This window comes from Daucus carota, chromosome 3 (assembly GCF_001625215.2).
Source record: "Daucus carota subsp. sativus chromosome 3, DH1 v3.0, whole genome shotgun sequence".
Taxonomy (NCBI): domain Eukaryota; kingdom Viridiplantae; phylum Streptophyta; class Magnoliopsida; order Apiales; family Apiaceae; genus Daucus; species Daucus carota.
In genome coordinates, this window is record NC_030383.2 from 37,448,957 (window position 1) to 37,466,813 (window position 17,857).

The 17,857-nt window shown below is 36.2% G+C and overlaps 1 protein-coding gene across 16 annotated transcripts; it reads left to right on the top strand.

Annotated features, from left to right (window-relative positions):
* Positions 1-5,346: 5,346 nt before the first annotated feature.
* On the top strand, positions 5,347-17,561 carry LOC108214293 (uncharacterized). Of its 16 annotated transcripts, none has more exons than XM_064088711.1 (20): positions 5,347-6,755; positions 7,174-7,435; positions 7,554-7,878; positions 8,017-8,099; positions 8,190-8,317; positions 9,205-9,326; positions 9,652-10,060; positions 10,198-10,255; positions 10,336-10,428; positions 11,304-11,402; positions 11,496-11,871; positions 12,936-13,022; positions 13,149-13,380; positions 13,552-13,636; positions 14,073-14,138; positions 14,502-14,586; positions 14,683-14,854; positions 15,488-15,688; positions 16,361-16,444; positions 17,192-17,561. In XM_064088711.1, the coding sequence occupies exons 7-11, from the start codon at positions 9,974-9,976 to the stop codon at positions 11,510-11,512; spliced, it is 354 nt and encodes a 117-aa protein (XP_063944781.1). In that variant the 5' UTR covers positions 5,347-6,755; positions 7,174-7,435; positions 7,554-7,878; positions 8,017-8,099; positions 8,190-8,317; positions 9,205-9,326; positions 9,652-9,973; the 3' UTR covers positions 11,513-11,871; positions 12,936-13,022; positions 13,149-13,380; positions 13,552-13,636; positions 14,073-14,138; positions 14,502-14,586; positions 14,683-14,854; positions 15,488-15,688; positions 16,361-16,444; positions 17,192-17,561. The 16 variants fall into 16 exon arrangements, with proteins under 16 accessions (XP_063944781.1, XP_063944778.1, XP_063944777.1 ...); XM_064088708.1 differs by having other exon boundaries at positions 15,488-15,667; positions 16,900-17,561; XM_064088707.1 differs by having other exon boundaries at positions 15,488-15,667.
* The last annotated feature ends 296 nt before the right edge of the window (positions 17,562-17,857 follow it).

Sequence of the window (17,857 nt, forward strand, 5' to 3'; positions counted from 1 at the left end):
GGGACGCTTCAGACCTCGAGGTCTTCCGTTACAGGATTGCCAAGGAGCTTCAGAAGGGGAAAGCAAGATCCATCCCAAACCACCGGATGAGCCAGAGGGTCGCGCAGCAAGCTTAGGACTTTTATTTATTTCCTTATTCTACGAGGATTTGTAGGGAATTATTTGAATAATGATATCATGTAGTTAAGATTGGTTTAATATTTATGAATGAAACATTTGTTTGCGTTTATATCGGTCGTTCATCGACCGTGTCACTTCCCCGATTCCCTTTTATTTATTTTAGAATTTGTGGTTGTTATGTGCTTTTCCCCATCCCTTTTACTGTGTTGCCTTTGGAATTTCATTATATATGTTGTCATTTAATTTGGTATTTTTTGGAGATACTTCATTTTTTGGAGTTTTGAAAATTTTGGCGATTTGGGTCACATATTTGCCCTTTTTGAAATTTTGTGAAAATTTTATTTTGGATTTTTTACACTGCAATGTTGTTGAAAGTGTTGGGATTGTTATACAGGGGTTCAAAACAGGTTGGAATGTGCAGAAACAGACTGCACATTCCAAAATTTCTTTCTGATGGTTCCGCGGAAAATAACCGCGGAACGTGGGTTTTCTTCTGGACGTTCCGCGGTTATTTTCCGCGGAACCATCAGAAAGAAATTTGTTTTTTTTTTACATCCTTTTAACTGGCAAGTCCGTTTTAACAGAGCATACGGGGTCCTGAACTGTGTTATGACTTATAATCTATGATACAACTATATTCTAATACTCGAAACCATTCTATTTGAAAATGACCATTACCGCCATTTTTCCGAACTTTGCATTCAAGTTGCCGCTACTAGGCACATTCAACTATTTTAAAAAATTAGAGTAGACTAGAATCATCATAATTGAGGTAGTCCGAAGACCCACTATAAGTTTAACATAACTACCAATGAGAAAATAATTAGTGCATAATATTGTCATTTTAATGTCAATAATACATCGAATGGTGTGTAGTAAAGTACGTTTACATCAAAATACATATAAAACCTAAATTCAACATGATTTAGGTACGTCGGAAGCTAACTAACTAAAAACCGCTAAAATGTTGGAGAAGCCACCCGATAATCGGTGCGTGGAAGTTTCGGGCGGTGCATCAGCTCTAACGAAGCATGCCACCCAATACAGCACGACAACACAACCTTCACGGAGCACACCATCAGTCACATTGGCATGAGTATTGTGGTCATTCCATATTGTGACACGAATGCTACTAGACCCATCATAGAGACGAAATGTTGCAAATGGTGCTTTGCCGGTAATCCATTTCCCCGTATCATCACCATCTAGATGGGACACCCAACCCTTCACATATTCAATACGCATTTGGTCACGCATGCAACCCGCGTGAGGCCTCAATTTGTGAATGTCGGCTATCCTATCACACTCAACAATCCAACCACCATCCCACGGGGAGACTTTGTTTGGGCCACCGGGGTACTCCTGACCCAAGTTCAAAATTGGGAGAAAATATGGGGTCAAGTTGTACGCCACCCTTTCGAACATGTTATCGGTTGCACACCACTGACATGCTTCAGTCCAACATCTTGACCGGTAGGCCTCTTCGTCAGCTGGGTACAACGCATTGTCTTCTTCTTCCACTAGGGGAGGTGGTTCGTACATTTCTGCTAATTCATCAAGATGACGCCATGCTTCCTCCAACTCACTAAAGGTAGCTGAATCTACCATTTCATCCGAGTCCGAGAATGAATTGCTTACGTGTGACACTGAGTCATTATCCGAAGCGTCGGTCATTTTACCTACAAATTCAACAATGAACAAGTTAGTTACTACGAAGAACATATAAAGCACAAATAAAACATAAGGGATTTGTAATTACAATTGGGCAGTTGAAGCTTTTGTTAAAGTATCTTGTTTTTTTTTCGGACACGTTCTAGCATCATGTCCTAACATAGTGCAATAGCGGCATTTTCTTTTTGCTTTTGTAAGTTCCTCAAGTGGACTTTTATGACGGTGCTCTTTTTTCCGCCCCTTCGTTTTCGACACCAAGGGGTCAAGGATATTCTCATGCAACTTTTCACCGCTTCCTTGTGTTGTTTGTGTATTGAATTCACCTCCTTCACGTTCTACCCCGTCAACGGGCATTTTCTCAATAATCTCCGTTTCTCGATTAATAACCCCAACGGCATATTCATACCGCTCTTTCGACGCGGAGCAACTATGACTAAAAGCCATGGTAAGTAAGGTCATGTGGTTAAATCTTTCCGTGGGAGTCAACTCATGAGATGGTGATTCAACTTCGGATGTTTGATATGGCAACACGCCATCAACTCTATTGGCATCCCTTGTCCAACGCCGTTTCACAAAATGTTCCGGTAGTTCCGCCACACACCTCTTCGTCAACACGGCAATAATGTGACGACATGGCATGCCAACATGGTCATACATTCTACAAATGCATGAACCCCGTAATGACGCCTTGTTGAATGATACAAGATACATGGTTCTCTGAGATGCACCCGTCAACGGTCTATAACATTTGTAGAATGTGTCTTCAACATCTTCCAAAGACCGATCTCTATCTTTCTCCACGAAGTACTTATTTGCTTCAACCAATTGTTCTTGAAATCTTCGAAACATTTCTTTGGTATAAATGGAAGCCGCGTGGTGCTCCAAGGCGGTTTTCATTTGCATGCAACGACTTCTATGATACGTATTGTAATCCTCATCTTTCTCACGCATAAATTGCCTCTCCAAAGCTTTTTGTGCACCCTCAACAAAATCCTTCAAACCGGTGCAAGAACCAACATAGGCATCAAAATAGGCATTCATTCCTTCACTTCTTGATGTGGTTTTCTGACCCGCAGAAAAAGTGTTTCTTGTGTAAGCCTCCACCCACTTATGCTTCAAAGCATATAACCCTTGAAGCCATGTATTGCCTTCCAAATTGTATTTCAAAATCAAAGCCTTCCACCGATCCTCAAACACAACTTCAGTCAAAGAGTGATAGATGCAATTGTTGAAATCAAATTTAAACCCTTCCTTTGAGTAATATGCTGCAAGTTTCTCGGGGAATTTGTTGCTAATGTGCCATGAGCATAACAAATGTGAGGTATTCGGTAGTTGTGATTCAATAGCCGCGGCCATGGCTTGATCTTGATCGGTTATGATAGCTAGGGGTTCTTTGCCTTCCATCGCCTCTAGCCAAGTACTCAAAACCCACTCAAAAGTTGTCTTCAATTCATCCCGCACGAGTGCAAAACCAAAAACTATTGATTGATAGTGATGGTTGACTCTGGTGAAAGGCACAAACGGCATAGCATATCTATTAGTTCGATATGTTGTGTCAAACGCAACCACATCACCAAAATTTTGATAGGCCATCATAGAGCGGGGATCGACCCATACAAGACACTTCAATCTTTGTTCGTCATCAAGGAGAGACTTGATAAAAAACTTACCGCCACTCTCTTCTTTCAAACGATACAACAAATCCAAACCGGCTTGAGCATCGTTTACTCCCATGTTGTCCTTTCTAAAATCGCGCACGACATTTCTTAAATGTTGGCTATTAAAACCTACTTGTTCCGCTCCCCCGTGCATTTGACCAAAAATATTCATTTGTTGTCTTGGTGGGACACCCGAAGCATGTAAGGTCTTGATTAAATTTCTTTGAGCCGCGGTCACATGTCTCTCCCGTCTTATCAAACTCATCTTGGAAGGAGTAACGACTTCGTGATTGTGTTCTAATTCCAAAGAGGTTATCTCCCAATGAGTTGATTTTTTCTTATTAACCACGTACATTCTAACTTTGCAACCACTTCTAGGCAGCACATCTCTACGCCGTTTGCCCTTAACACTCCCAACACTACCAATCAATATTTCTTCTTCCTCAACGGGGTTTTTCCCGCGATTTTCCCCCGCTAAATTACAGACGTACATTCGACCATATATGGATTTATCATTGACTCGCCTCTGCGTGTTTTGTATCTTAATTGCAAAACCATGGTTTAAAGCATAAGCCCTAAATAAATTTTCCGCCCTTTGTAAATTAGCAAATTTTTGATTCAAGCAAGGGATACTAATAGGCTCATCTTCGTCCACAATATTATCACTACTATCATGCAAATTATCACTACTTTCATGCATACTACCTCTATTCTCATGCAAAATTTCTTCTTCATCTAATTGCTCACTACAAAAAAACTCCTCACCATCACTATCAACATTAACATAATCAATATTATCTCTATCATTACCACATTTACCATCATCATCATGTACATCAACATAATCCTTTTTTTATAAACTTTTTCTACCTTCAAATCTTGCAAACATCTTATCCATTACAACACAACAAAATAACAACAACACACCACTACAAATGGAGCTTACCCAAGGGAAGGATGGGTCTTGGAAGAGAGAAATGAAAAAATTCTGCTGCTCAAAATGCTGAAATGAAGATTTTTTGGGAATTGAAGTGTTGAATGATCACATCTAGGTTATAAATCATCAACTGCACCCGTCTGATAGTTCCGCGGATATTAACCGCGGAACGCATAAAAAAGCTACGCGGATCCGCGGAAAATATCAGCGGAACGTCTTCAGGAAACAGGCCTTCCACGGAAAAAAACCGCGGAACGCTAAAAACTTTTTCTTTTACCCCAGCCGTTGGATCAACGATCCAACGGCTGGGGAATGATGTGTTGGATAACTGTTCCCTGACACACAGTTGTCAGGGAACAGGACCCATATATATATAGTATAGATAGTTTCATTATTTAATTTTAAGATTTTTTAAAATAAAATTTTAATATATAAATTTTTATTAAGAAAAAGCAATTTTTTAAAATAAGTGATAGAATATATTTTATAAAAAAATTAAAGAACATCTCAAAGGGCCCACAAAAAAAATTCTTCCTCGGACATATACATACATAGGGTAGCATACCCTCTTATATGGAGTTACATAGCACACCATTATAAATATATACATAATATATATTCTATTATATTTTTTATGAAATATAATTGCAATTTTTGATTATTAAACCGAAAACGAAGTTATACAATTTTTTTATTCTAAAGATCATCTAAAATTATGCAATATCTCAACACAATTTTATAACAGAATAATAATCATCCAGAATTATTCTGTTTTAGAATCAGTTTCAAAAATATACTTTTTTTAATCAAATTTTAAGTGTTAAATTACTTAAAATAGATTTATTTTATAATATTCTATATTAGAATCACGTTTTATATGTATTCTATAATAGAATTTATAATAAAATTGATGATTTATAGAGGCGCTGTGACTACATGAGTCCCTCCCTGGAATGTTGGCCGACATACATACATTATACATACAGTTACAGGATTCTGAGCCACCGCCAATGGCAAGACCCAAAAAAGGGAGAAACCCACCGCCACCAGCGACAGCAGCAGAGGCGGCGAGTCACGAAGGTGAGTCCGGCGACGTCGATTCTGAGCTCATTTTCAGTGACAACAACAATGTCGTATTTCCGACCTCAGAAGACAGACGAAATCCATTCAGGATTGATTTTGGAGAGAGGGTTTATAATTTGGATGAAAAATGCGAGAAAAGGGTTTTAAGGGTTTCTGAGTTCAGCTGGGATTTGGAGCAATATTTGAAGAAAAGGTCAGAGATGCAAATTTTTAGGTTTCATGGAGGAATAAAAGCTATTTCAAATATCACGAGGGAGCTGATGAAGGGAATCGTGGCTAGCTTCTGCACTTTGATCAAAGAGACACCAGAAAATGAGGTAATGTATCTCCACAATCACTCTAATTACCTCCTTCATGGTGTAGAGCCATATTGCACTCCACCAGGGACTGTGACTAGAAACCAACAAATTATGGCAAACTTAGATATCAGTTATTGCCCTCCCATTCAAGTCATTATCGTCAAAGATAACAAATCCAGAAACAAATCTGGAACTAGACAAACTTCGTTGCCGGAAAAAGTTGAGGCACTTTCCAAGGTTCTAAAGGAAATATACGGAGAAGAGGAGTACAGTTGTGATAGAAATGAATGGTTGCATTTCTACAATCGATTAGTAATCCCAGAGGTACCTCTTCATATAGAAGCTGTCAAAAATAAAGCACCTCCGGGCATGGATGATGCTGCCCTAAATGCTCTAATCAAGGACTCTATTGACGGATTAGAACGACATCATGTCTTTTGGCATTGGACTGATAAAGATGGTTTTATTGAGTATTTTGACAGGCTTTTGAGCGATGAAAAATTTCATAACCTTGTTGTGCCTGTTTTTGATCAATTTCATTTTTTTGAGACTGATTGGGAAACTGAGTTTACCAAAGACCCTCCAATGAAGAAATGCTATGACACTAAACTAATGCATGATGGAGGCACGGTGGCCCCTACCCAAGGAGCCACTCCTGCTCTAAGTCCTTCCCTCGGAGGCAGTGGGGGTTTTAGTGGCGGTGCACATGCACTGGCTCAGTCAACCAGAAGGAGAAGAGGGGGGATAAAGTTTATCACTAAAACAAGAAATTGTATTGTACACATGACTAGTTACACGCGTGTCCTTAATCCCGATCCGGCAGGTCCCAGATATATTGTCCAGTATACTCATATCGAGGATAACAATAGTCAAGATAATTTTAAAGACAGACATTATCTCCATTTTAGGTTATTACAAAAATTCCCCGACCTTTGGAATCACCTTGTACCTGCACTTAGGGATCGGGGCTTCAATTCATACTAAAAGGTAAACAACATTATGATAAAGTGATATTATTGTGATATAGAGTCAACTGATAATGACTACTGACTACTGACTTTTATATGTGTCTACTGAGTTTTATTGTTGACTTCTGGATTGAGTGTCGTTTTTGTATATATTTTCAAGTTTCCATTGACCCATCTAGATGGCTTGTGGTGTTTCTGTCTCAGGTTCAATGTTGGTTGATGTCCTGTAACATATGTTTGTCTTTTATTACCTAAAGAATGGTTGTTTTGGTAAAATTATTAAACCAAAGTCTCCTATGCCAGTAAACTGAGATACTGTGCTAACTAGTGGCTCGTGGATTTGGCCTTGACACCCCTGAGTGGAGAGCTTTTGCATCCTGATTTTACTTTTTATGTTCTTGTGTAATGCATGTTGTAACTGGTATATGCTGGTACAGGTGACTACGGAAATGGTGTCAGGCAGAGCACGCATCCAAGTGGTTTAATTGGGCCATACAGAGGCTGGGAACCGTTTATTGGTAGTGGAAAAGTGGTGTTGCAAGCAGTAGATCAATGATTGTTGTCAGGCCATATACCCTTTTGACTTTGGAAAGCTTATTGTTGGTTGTAGATCCCTTCGGACAAAGAAGCAGCCCGGTTTGCTCTATTATGGAACAAGATTATCAATTGTTTCAGAGAAAAGGATTTAATTAATAGTAGGTAGACAAGGATGATTCTTAAATCTGCTCTAGCTGTGTATTTTTGTTCTCTAAACTATGTAATTGTTACTGTATTTTTTCTCCAGAAAGTAACCTTTGTGCGTGTGTGACTGAAACAGGGAAATGAGCCTTCCACTCATGCCAGTGCCAATCATGAGTTGGGCCTCATCCAGTGGCCTCCTTTTCTATTTGCTACCAAGTTTTATTACGACTTCATTTTAGTTGCATAAACTAAATTCTTAGAACAACTTCAGTTATCAGTCATCTGTCCACTGTGTATCTTCCCACAGCATTGGATATGGCGAAAGATTATAATTATGGGAGAGACCGTGAGCTGAATAAAAGGCTAAATGCAGACAACTATATTCGTTATGTTGTTCGTGAGTGCTATGAAACATGTGAAAGGATCATGAATGATTTAGTTTTAGGGCATCATGAGAAGATGTAAGTTCTCTATTATATAAACTTTTTAGAAGGTAGTACAGTAATTGCACAATTTTTTTTTAATTGGCTCGAATATTTATTTGTATATACAGTGTTATAAAGGAAATTTTTACCAAGGTTGATAATCATATACAACAGGATGATCTGACAAGGATGTTAAATTGGAGTTCTCTCTCTAGACGTTGTGGTCACTTGTGCAGCTTATAAGTACTGAGGATTCGGTAAATATCTATGATTTGTAAAATTTTTCCTCGTAATTGTCGTTGATTCTAATATTTTCCCCTTTACCTTCCACTCTGTATCCTACATAGAAAACAAGCAAGAGGACAAGGATCAGATCATTATCGTCTTACTTAACATGCTAGAGGTGGTGAGCAGAGACATAATGTATGAGCCAATTTCTAGATGATAAATCATGTGGGGAAAATCAGATTTTCAGGTGAATGTAATTTCGCTACATATTATCTATTTTAATGATTTGTTAGTTTGGAAGTTCAAACCATGGAATAAATGAAGGAATGATGCCTTTAGAACATTTTTAGCTAGAACAACTTTTTTAATATATATTTTAGAGATTTAGTAACCAGCAAAGCAGACCATTATATGTTATATGTTATGTAATAAATTGATTCCACATAGGATTTTATATTCAGAAGAACGAAACTCATATATTATATGGAATCGGAATATTATAGCTGATAACGTCAATGATATAAATCTATCGTATTATTGCCTTTTGCATCGGTCTGAAGTAAAGCATCACGCAACTTGGTCATTGGTCTTTGTTAGATGTACTTTTGTATTTGAAAATATTAATGTATTATTGTATTTGAAGAAATTACGAGTACTTAACTTTGTCCCACCGGAACTTATTTCTTTGGCCTTGCTTGGTCACATTGGCTTTTATCGTAATTCCAATTACATATAATATATAACAAAATAAATCAATTGTTAGTCAAGGTTTGGCCTTTAACCAGAAAAATTCACACAAGCCAAATAGGTGGCAGGGTGGGAGCATATAAATAGACTGTAGGACGTAAACTATTATTTGCAGAGCTTAGCTATCATGTGTATATATAATTTCATCTGCAGGAGGAGCCAGGGTTCTGTGTCCTGATTAATTGTCATCTTACAATTTTAATATAGTACGTTTTTTTAGAATATTATTTTTAAGGTATAATGTTGTAGGAAAGAGTTTAATGTGCCATTGATGCATCATAAACCAGTCCCATATAATGATCTTAACCATGACTCTTAAACTGGAATGGAGAGAATTTTAGCGTTGACTCGCAGTTGCAAAATACTGAATAAACCTGTATGATGCAGACGAATGGAACAATTTTCTTGAAAGGGTCGATCATCGCAGTGAAGAAGAACTTAAAGTGTAGAGTTGGAAGAAGAACGTCGGCTGTGGGCATCATATAGAGGCCAGAGACTTACAAAAACTGGTAGGAGGTTTAATTCTATCGTAGATTTGTTTTTAGTGCGGCTTTGATATAATGTTTTCAGCTAACATTATTAGTATCAGTACGTTAAGGAGTTATTTTGTTTCTTTATCACTTTTTTTCTCCATCTAGTAAGCATTCTCTTCACATGTTCGCTACTTCTTGAAAAATAAGTGCAAGGTTTGATGTACTATTGACAAGCGTTAGAGCTTTAGGCCTTAGTTGACATGGCAAAGTACGATGTTTTTTACCCAACTTAATTGTACTTCTGATCTTATTAATGGCACATGAAATCTAATACCTTGTACTGGTTTGTATCTCTTTATAGTGTTAATGAAAGGGTACAAGGCTGCTGAGTTTAATACTGAGGAAACCTCACCCTATGTCAAGCTGTAGCAGATATGAAGTTTACCTATGTGTTGTCTTGCCAGAAATACGGTATCCAGAAAAGATGTGGCGATCCTCGTGCACATGACATTTTGAGGCTTATGACAAGTTGACAACGTATAGCTCCAGAAATCTTGTTATTTCTTGAAGCTTAGTTTATTGCTTGTGATTGGACTAAAGCAACATCCTTGGGCTGGCATTCTTCACTTTGTGTTGCGTACATTGATGAGGTGGAAGAAACTAGCAAAGACAAGTCCAAGAAAATGGTTGTAAAGGTTTATTATTCGGCTCTTGTGAAGGCAGTACCAAAATCCGTTGATACTTCTGGTCCAAGTCAAAACTTAGATCAGGTACTTTAAAAAAAAACGTTTTTCACCGAAAGAACATTGGAATTCTTTTACCAGAGCACATTGCCATCTACCAAACATTAGTGTTAAACTATATTATCGTTAAGGTTTATACAAACTTACAAACTTTCGTATGGCAGATGACAGTCAATGAGGCTGCAAAAGACTGGGGCCTAGAGTGTCTTTGTTATGAGATAAGTAAGTATAAGTTGCTCCTTGTGGATTGTTACACTCCTATGCTATTTGTCAGAAGCTCACAGTTTATCCTATTTTTTCAGGGGATATTGCTACTCCACATGGAGTGAAGGTGGCCATGGAGATGCAGGCTGAAGCAGAGCGCAAGAAGAAAGCGCAAATTCACGAGTCTGAAGGTATGTTTCATCTCATCCTGTTTAATTTGTTCATGTATGATCTGTTTGTGCTTTGAGTATTTGGTACCTGATTGTAGTTGAATCTTGGGTGAAGGTCATAAAATCGTGATACATGATTGTTTATCCAATGGTGACTTTCAGCAAGTAGTTTTTTAACACATATTGATCTACCATTTAATTCTGAATTCCAGCAGTATTGTTTTTTTAAAGTTTAAGTGGAACTAAATTCCCTGGGAGTAATTAGTAAAAAAATATAGTTGGAGTAGAAGTACTTTAGTTGCCGTGTCTGTCAATACAGTTCGGGAAGTCATTAATAAGTGTCCTAGATGAATTGTTTCATGTGTGCAAGACCAGCTCAAACCAGCTTTGTTTAATCTTAAGAGACTTGGGTTTAAGAATTTGAATGCATTGGCTTATCAAGATGCAATCTTGTCAGTATCGAGTCTGGGACAAATGGTTGTTCCTTCTATCAAAGTGCAAGAACTTGTACAGAAGGATAAAAAAATTTCGCTTCTATGTCAATAATTCTAAACAAACTTAACGGAAGCTTAACGTAATATGTAGATTACCCGAGATAGTTTCATCCCCTATTGTTTTCATACAAAATGTCTCTGTTATAATATGCCTTGAATCAATAAATGCAGCAAACGCTGGGACTTCCGGGCATAATATCCCCAAATGCCTTGAAAAAGAAGCATCATATGCCTTCCATATGAACACCCCTATTTAGTACAGAATTACATCTGAAATGGACCTATTAAGACTTGCTTTGTTCATACAATGCCTTTTTAAGATTAGAATGTATTAAAATAGTTTGTTACTATAAACATACTCTTGACATTGATGTTTCTGTTGCTTTGTGCATATAAATGCAGGAGAAAGGCAGGCGCACATCAATATAGCTGATGGAAAGAAGAGTTCTGTTATTCTTGCTTCAGAAGCTGCAAAGATGGACCAAGTTAATAGATCTCAAGGTAAATTATTGTATTTTCATCATTAATCAAGTTGCAATTCGACATGTCCTTTGTTTTAATTTTAAATAATTAGTCTGTGGTTTGGTGCATAAGGACTTGCTTCACCCTAAACAAAGTGTGCATGGAGATGTAAATGCGAGTGACTGAAATAAACTTGCTACAATTGCTGGACTCTCCCGAGCTTCATCTCCCCTCCTTCGTTTCGCCCTTTCATATCATACTAATCATCTTCTCTGACATTTGGTTCTTGATTTTATTCAAATTTGAATCTCGCTGTGTGTATCTGTATCCATCTCTCCTTCTTACTCTCATATATTCGTCTCTCTCATATTTTAATATATAGCCATTGATGATTGATTGTTCGTTCTTGCAGAAGCTTGATTCGAGAGTATTTAGAGGAGTATAGATATATGATTTGAAGCGCAGCTGGTAAATCAATTGTCCGATTAGATCTCTCTCGCCGGAGTTGGTAATCGATCTACCCCTCTCTGTTTGTTAATTCGATTTACTTTAATGACATTTAATGCATATTTTTTAGTACTTTGTTCGAATATATATTTTTTGCTTTTTTTTTTGCTTTTTCAGTTTCACAGCTTGAGATAGATGTTGTTTGATATGGCGAGTTTGTTTTTGAGATGGATTATTGTGTTTTATTTGTGCAGCACAACCATTTGATATAAGTTCTTAGAGAAATTTTTACTGGGTAATTATCATGAAATTATGGGTTTTAAGTTGGTATCTATGTAATCAGGAATTCCACTTGCACGTAGTCATATTCAACTTCTTTATAGTTATACAAATAACTATTGCTTAAATAGTTTTTTTCCGAGTTGTTCTCATGTTTGTATAACAATGTGTAGTCAACTACGATACAAAAATGATGACGCAAACAAGTGTTAAACTACCAGGTTAGTATATGTTATTTGCACTTGGTGGCTTTGTATAGTCACGAGGTAAAAACTGCAATTGAATAGCCTGAATTGATTTGTTCTGTTTTCTGATCTAAGCTGTTTCTTTTTTCGGTTACTACTATTATGTTGTTTGATTGTAATTGTTGTTGTATTGACTGATTTTAATCGATGTTTTTGATGTTTTCCATATTCTTAATTTTTTATATGTTTTATGTTTCCTGCAATTCTATTTTTTCCCGCTTTTCATTCTAATCCAAAGATCTAAAAGGGATCTTTGTGTTTGATATTTATGCATTAAGTTATACTTCCTGTTGTTAGAAAATAGGTGTCAATATAAAGGAGCCCAGTGCCAAAAGTTATATCATGTATAGGAAGTATGCTATGTATCAAAAACTCCAATGTTTAACACATCAAAGGTGCAACTTATTTATGCTTGAAAAAGGAGCCCGTGAAAAAGCATGAAACAAGCATCATAAATTCATAAGTTTTCAAACTAGAAAACTCTTACGTGATGCATGATTAGCATTATTCACATGATTAAGTTGTTCACACACACACATATATTATTTGGTTTAAGTTGTTCACATGATCTCGCTGACATAATTTCTGTTGGTTTTTGCAGATGAGACGGGAAGGTGTTCTTTTACGCGGTTTGGATTCAAGGCTGTCTAAGGATCTCCCTTCTGATCTTCAAAAACTTCGATGCAAGGTACTACAAGCTCTACCCAATATCTAAGTTGGAAATGAAGCCAAGCAGCTATTAGTTTTTGGTACACTTATCCATTGAAATTGCAGGCTAATTGTGGGTTGTTATTCTGTTTTTTTTACCATGTAGGTTGCCTTTCAAGCCCTGAAATTTGCTCCACCAATCTTGGATCTCGGTAATAAACTCACGGCGAGGATACAGAGCAAAGGGCCATATCTTGCACTTCATTTGCGTATGGATAGGACGTGGAAGTGTGCATATAGACTACAGTTTCGTTATTTTGCAGTATCTGACTTATAATCTGGAAATTGAGTTGCAGCAGCGAGGGGCAAGCATCCGGGAAAAGTGCATTTGCGAGAAGGTTTTCGATCTCCTCAAAGTTTGTATATAATTTCCTTCAGTAGAAACTACGTACATAATATCTGATTCGTTTTTGGTAATTCTTCTGGGATGCAAGAGCTGCTGCTATAATTTTTATTAGTAGTAATTTATTTTGAGACTACTGTTGCTGAGTATTGTACTACTGTTGCAGAGCTTTTTCGAGAAGCTGTTACTTTTCCCCAAATGCATCCTAATTCAGTTTCAATTTATAATTCAAATTCTCAATTCTCAACAAGGTAAATGTATAATGCTGTGAGGTTTTCTCTTTTTCTGGATCGTCGTAATTATTACAAAGTTAACCTAATTATGTTGGGTAAATTTATGTTGCTGTATGTTTATTCTTTCATTCATCACTCATCTTTTACATGGGTTGATTCATTGTAATGGTTTCGGCCATCTTCTTTCTATCAATGGGATGGAAGGAGGGTCTAAGTTCTTATATGGCAAAGAGATAATGGACTTTGGGACCGAATATGCACCAATCTTCACACTCGATAAACCGCCGTTCTTAAAATAAATCATATTCATTATAAATTCTGTTTGCTGATATGCCTGAATATATTTTCTTTTTTGACCTGTATTGACAGTCACTACTGAATATAGTATGAAATTAGTTTATATTTACATTCTTTCTATGTGTGAAAATATAGTATGCATTTTCTGTTGATGCAGGGGATTTACACTTGGTTGAAATATGTACTTGGTATGGCGTTTAGAAGAGACAACGAGCCTTTCAAGGTTTGTTTACTTCTGTAAAATTGGAATCTGATGATATATCAGGATATCCAATTTTTGTAATTTGTTTATTGTTATTAAATTAAATGAAAGTTGCAATGCAAGGATTCACTGAAAATTGTCAGCATGATGAAGTCAAAAAAATTGTTTAAACCTCAGGGTGGCCCAATTATAATGTCTCAGGTCATCTTTGATAATAAAGGAATTGTGTTATTGTATAGATGTGTTCTAATATTGATTTGCCTTCATTAGACATAGTCTAATAGTTTAATTATATGTGAAATCAATCCGTAGTTAAGGATATTTAGAAGATGCGATAGTTCCCGAGTACCGATGAAGTGTATAAAAAGTTCTTGGACTTTTCAGCTTTTGCTGAGGCTGGCATTGTTGTAAGTAAGCTGTCTGTGGATGATTCCAGTTGGCAAAAAGGTGCAAAATTTTTCCCAGATAGGTAATGCAGATAATATTTGTGTATAGGTACTGTCTTTTACCTTCTCGATGACTTTGGCATCGGTCTGCACATTAAAAAAACTCAATTCTTCTGTAGATTTATATCTCGCCAGGATCTCATAAGTTGGAAAGCCAAGCTAGATTATGAAGTCATGCCAGGATTAAATATATTATTGTTTGAGCCATTTAGATCAGTAAAAGAGGCGGTGGCATTGTTCGGGGAGAGAGTTCTGGCAGGGGATGTTTATCATGCAAACAGGCTTCAACAGGTACTTCATTTTTATGTTTTTATGCATAATGCATGGCTGCAGTCTAATACTAGGAATGACATTGATGGAACTCTTGACACTTCCCTGTTTCCTTTTCCTAGAGTTCATTATTAAGCATGTCAATTTGGGAATGACACTAATTTATTATAATTTTTGGCTGATATGATAACATTTTTCCGCGATGTGAAAGCTTGCACAAAATCCAAACAGGCTATACAAATTAAACATATGTGAACTTGAGCAATTTGCATGCTGAATAAAGCTAGGAATGTTGTCATGTTAATATGCTTAAACAACAATGCAAGTATATTTCTTATCAGGTTAGTCAGTGAGAGTTTACAGCTTTTATTACGTGATGAGCAATGCAACTAATGACGATCAGATCAGTATAAGTACTAATCAAATTATAATTAAATGATTAAAGATTGACTATGTTAATGCTAATTTTTCAATTGCCAATACAATATAAGATGATTATACATTGATTATGTATTTTTTAGATGAATAGAGCGAGGGGTGAGATTGACCACGTCCCTCTAAAGATTAACACGATGACAGTAAACGATGTGTCTATTGTTTAAGCAATCCAAATTGGACAGGGGTACTGAATAGACAATCTTCTGAGATATTTAGGTACGAAGTTTTCTGCGTTACGAAGACACGGGCACTTTAATGGTTACAAAAAGCTTTGGAAGCTGATTGTATCAGTTTCTGGATGAGAAGTACTTGACAATATTGAATAGTCGAAGCAATCAAACAACAAAGTGGAAGTAAGATACAGTGATTTGGCCGTTCAACACCTGAAAGTGCAAGGTCCTTGGAAAATATTTTTGGGTGTGCAATTTTGATTATATATAATTTTGTGATAGACTTGATAAACTTGACATCTTTAAGAAATTATCAAAAGAGAAAAGCTTTAAACAGGTACTAATCATGATTATGTGCTATTTATAAGTTTGTGCTTGAATAAGCTTTGGGAAAGATAATGTTTTGGTAAAATATAGTTACCTTTTACATGTTTTATTATATAACAAATGTGTTTCTATTTGTAGTTATGACATTTATTATACTTTTCTGATTGTGTATTGTTTACTAAATTTGTGTAGTTTGAAAGCAATTGTAATTTTAAGTTTTGTTCGGGGTTTTTTTGTCAAGAGTGGTACCTGAAATGTGAAATGCTGTATTTGTGTTTTTCTGTTGTGCGAAGAAGTTGTTTTCCTATTTTACGTTAGTAAAATTCTTGCATCCAGAATTTGGGAATTATATGTAATAATTTGTCATCCCAGAACTTGGCATACATAGAAGTGTAGTTTTGATAGACGAGCAGTTTTGATCTCATTATGTGTTTTAAGTTGCTAACTTGCACAAGAATTACACTTTTACTGATCTCATTATGTGTTTTAAGTTACTGGCTCTCAATTTTCTTAAGGATGAGTAATATGTACCTCTTAATATCATCTTTGCTAACACTGAGAGTTTTTGTAATGATTTTAACAAAATTTGCAGTTATTGAGAAGCCTCAAGCTATTATACCAGTAGAAAATTACAAAGGCAGAACTAAAGAGGGCGTCAATCAGCAGTCATTTAAAGGTTATACTGACACTCAGATATCTAAATACTGTGAACAGAATGACATTCATTCACCTCATGTTACCTTTTTGTCGGACCTCATAAAAACGATATTGGGACTGTTTGATTTATAATTTATTTAAATATCTATCTACATTATAAATCCTGTTGCGTGTTTTGCTATTAAATGACTGAAGTGTCCCTCTATATTTTCCGTATTTACATCCATATACCACTTTTCAGCTCCTACTATATATACCCAATTCATTCATCTCATTAGTTTGTATACTATCTTTTGGATTTTTTTGGATAAGATACATATTCTTCTTTGTTTTAGTATTATGATAATTTATCACGTGTTCAAATATAAAGATTAAGAAAGAAGGGGAACTACTCAGAAGTGTTTATATGTTTACCAAGTCTGATCATATTTGTGCAATTTTATTTCTCTAATTTGTTTTCTCTTATCATTTCAGGAATTATGATCTTATTATTACATAAAATAGTAAATGTTGATCCTATGTTATCCGTAGATTGATGAGACTGAGTTTATAGACAAGCACTAATAAGTAAACATTGAATATATGCCGGATTGGGAAGAGAACCATTTTCAGCGGAAATTAAGTAAGGAGAGGCAGCTGGGCAGAGAATATAGGAGTTGGTTTATGCAATTTTCTGTGATAATTTTGATAGATATGGGTATGAATTTTGATAATTATGAATTCACTAACAAGAACGGCTCCTCTAACTATTTTTGCATTGTCTCAGGCGAAAGCACTAAATCCTGATTTTGTCCGGGATAAAGACGAGCGTCCCAAAGTTGCCTACAATTAGTTCAGCAATGAAATTCCAGTTACTTCTTTAGCTGGTATCTATGATGATTCTGTTGACAGAGGTCTGAGGTATGCCGTAAAATAGTGGAGGCCTTTGAAGACTGGGCATTTTCCAGGCGGTTGATTTGAAATTAGTGAATTACTTTTTATTTGCAGAGCTGCTTTGTAAAGTAATATAATCTTCTGGGTTTAGAAGAGAGACCTCTAATATGAGCTTATATATCATATTAAAGAGTACATCTTAGGCGGTATCACTGTTATACTTTCTGAAGTCAATAAGAATGTTAAAAATTATTATATTTTAATTGGTCTGCTACTATAAATAAGTTGCAGGTTACTTCAACACCAAAGTCTCAGTGCTAAAGGTGTCTGTTGTCGATCAAGTAAAGTAGGTGACAGAAAATGTCTCCACTGACTCAATTTTCTACCAAATATTTTAACAAGGGTCGTTTATTAGTTTGTTTATGTATATATATGAGCTTGACAAAGTAAACAGGAGGGATTTTTAACATGTTAATTTGAAAGAAGGTAAGCATGATCCAAGTGGATGGAAGAAGTATGTGTGATATAGTTTCTAAGTTATGGACTTAGGAAACGATAA

Excerpts from the sequence above, each read along its gene's own strand:
- LOC108214293 (XM_017386226.2), top strand. The coding sequence starts at position 5,397 with ATGGCAAGACCCAAAAAAGGGAGAAACCCACCGCCACCAGCGACAGCA.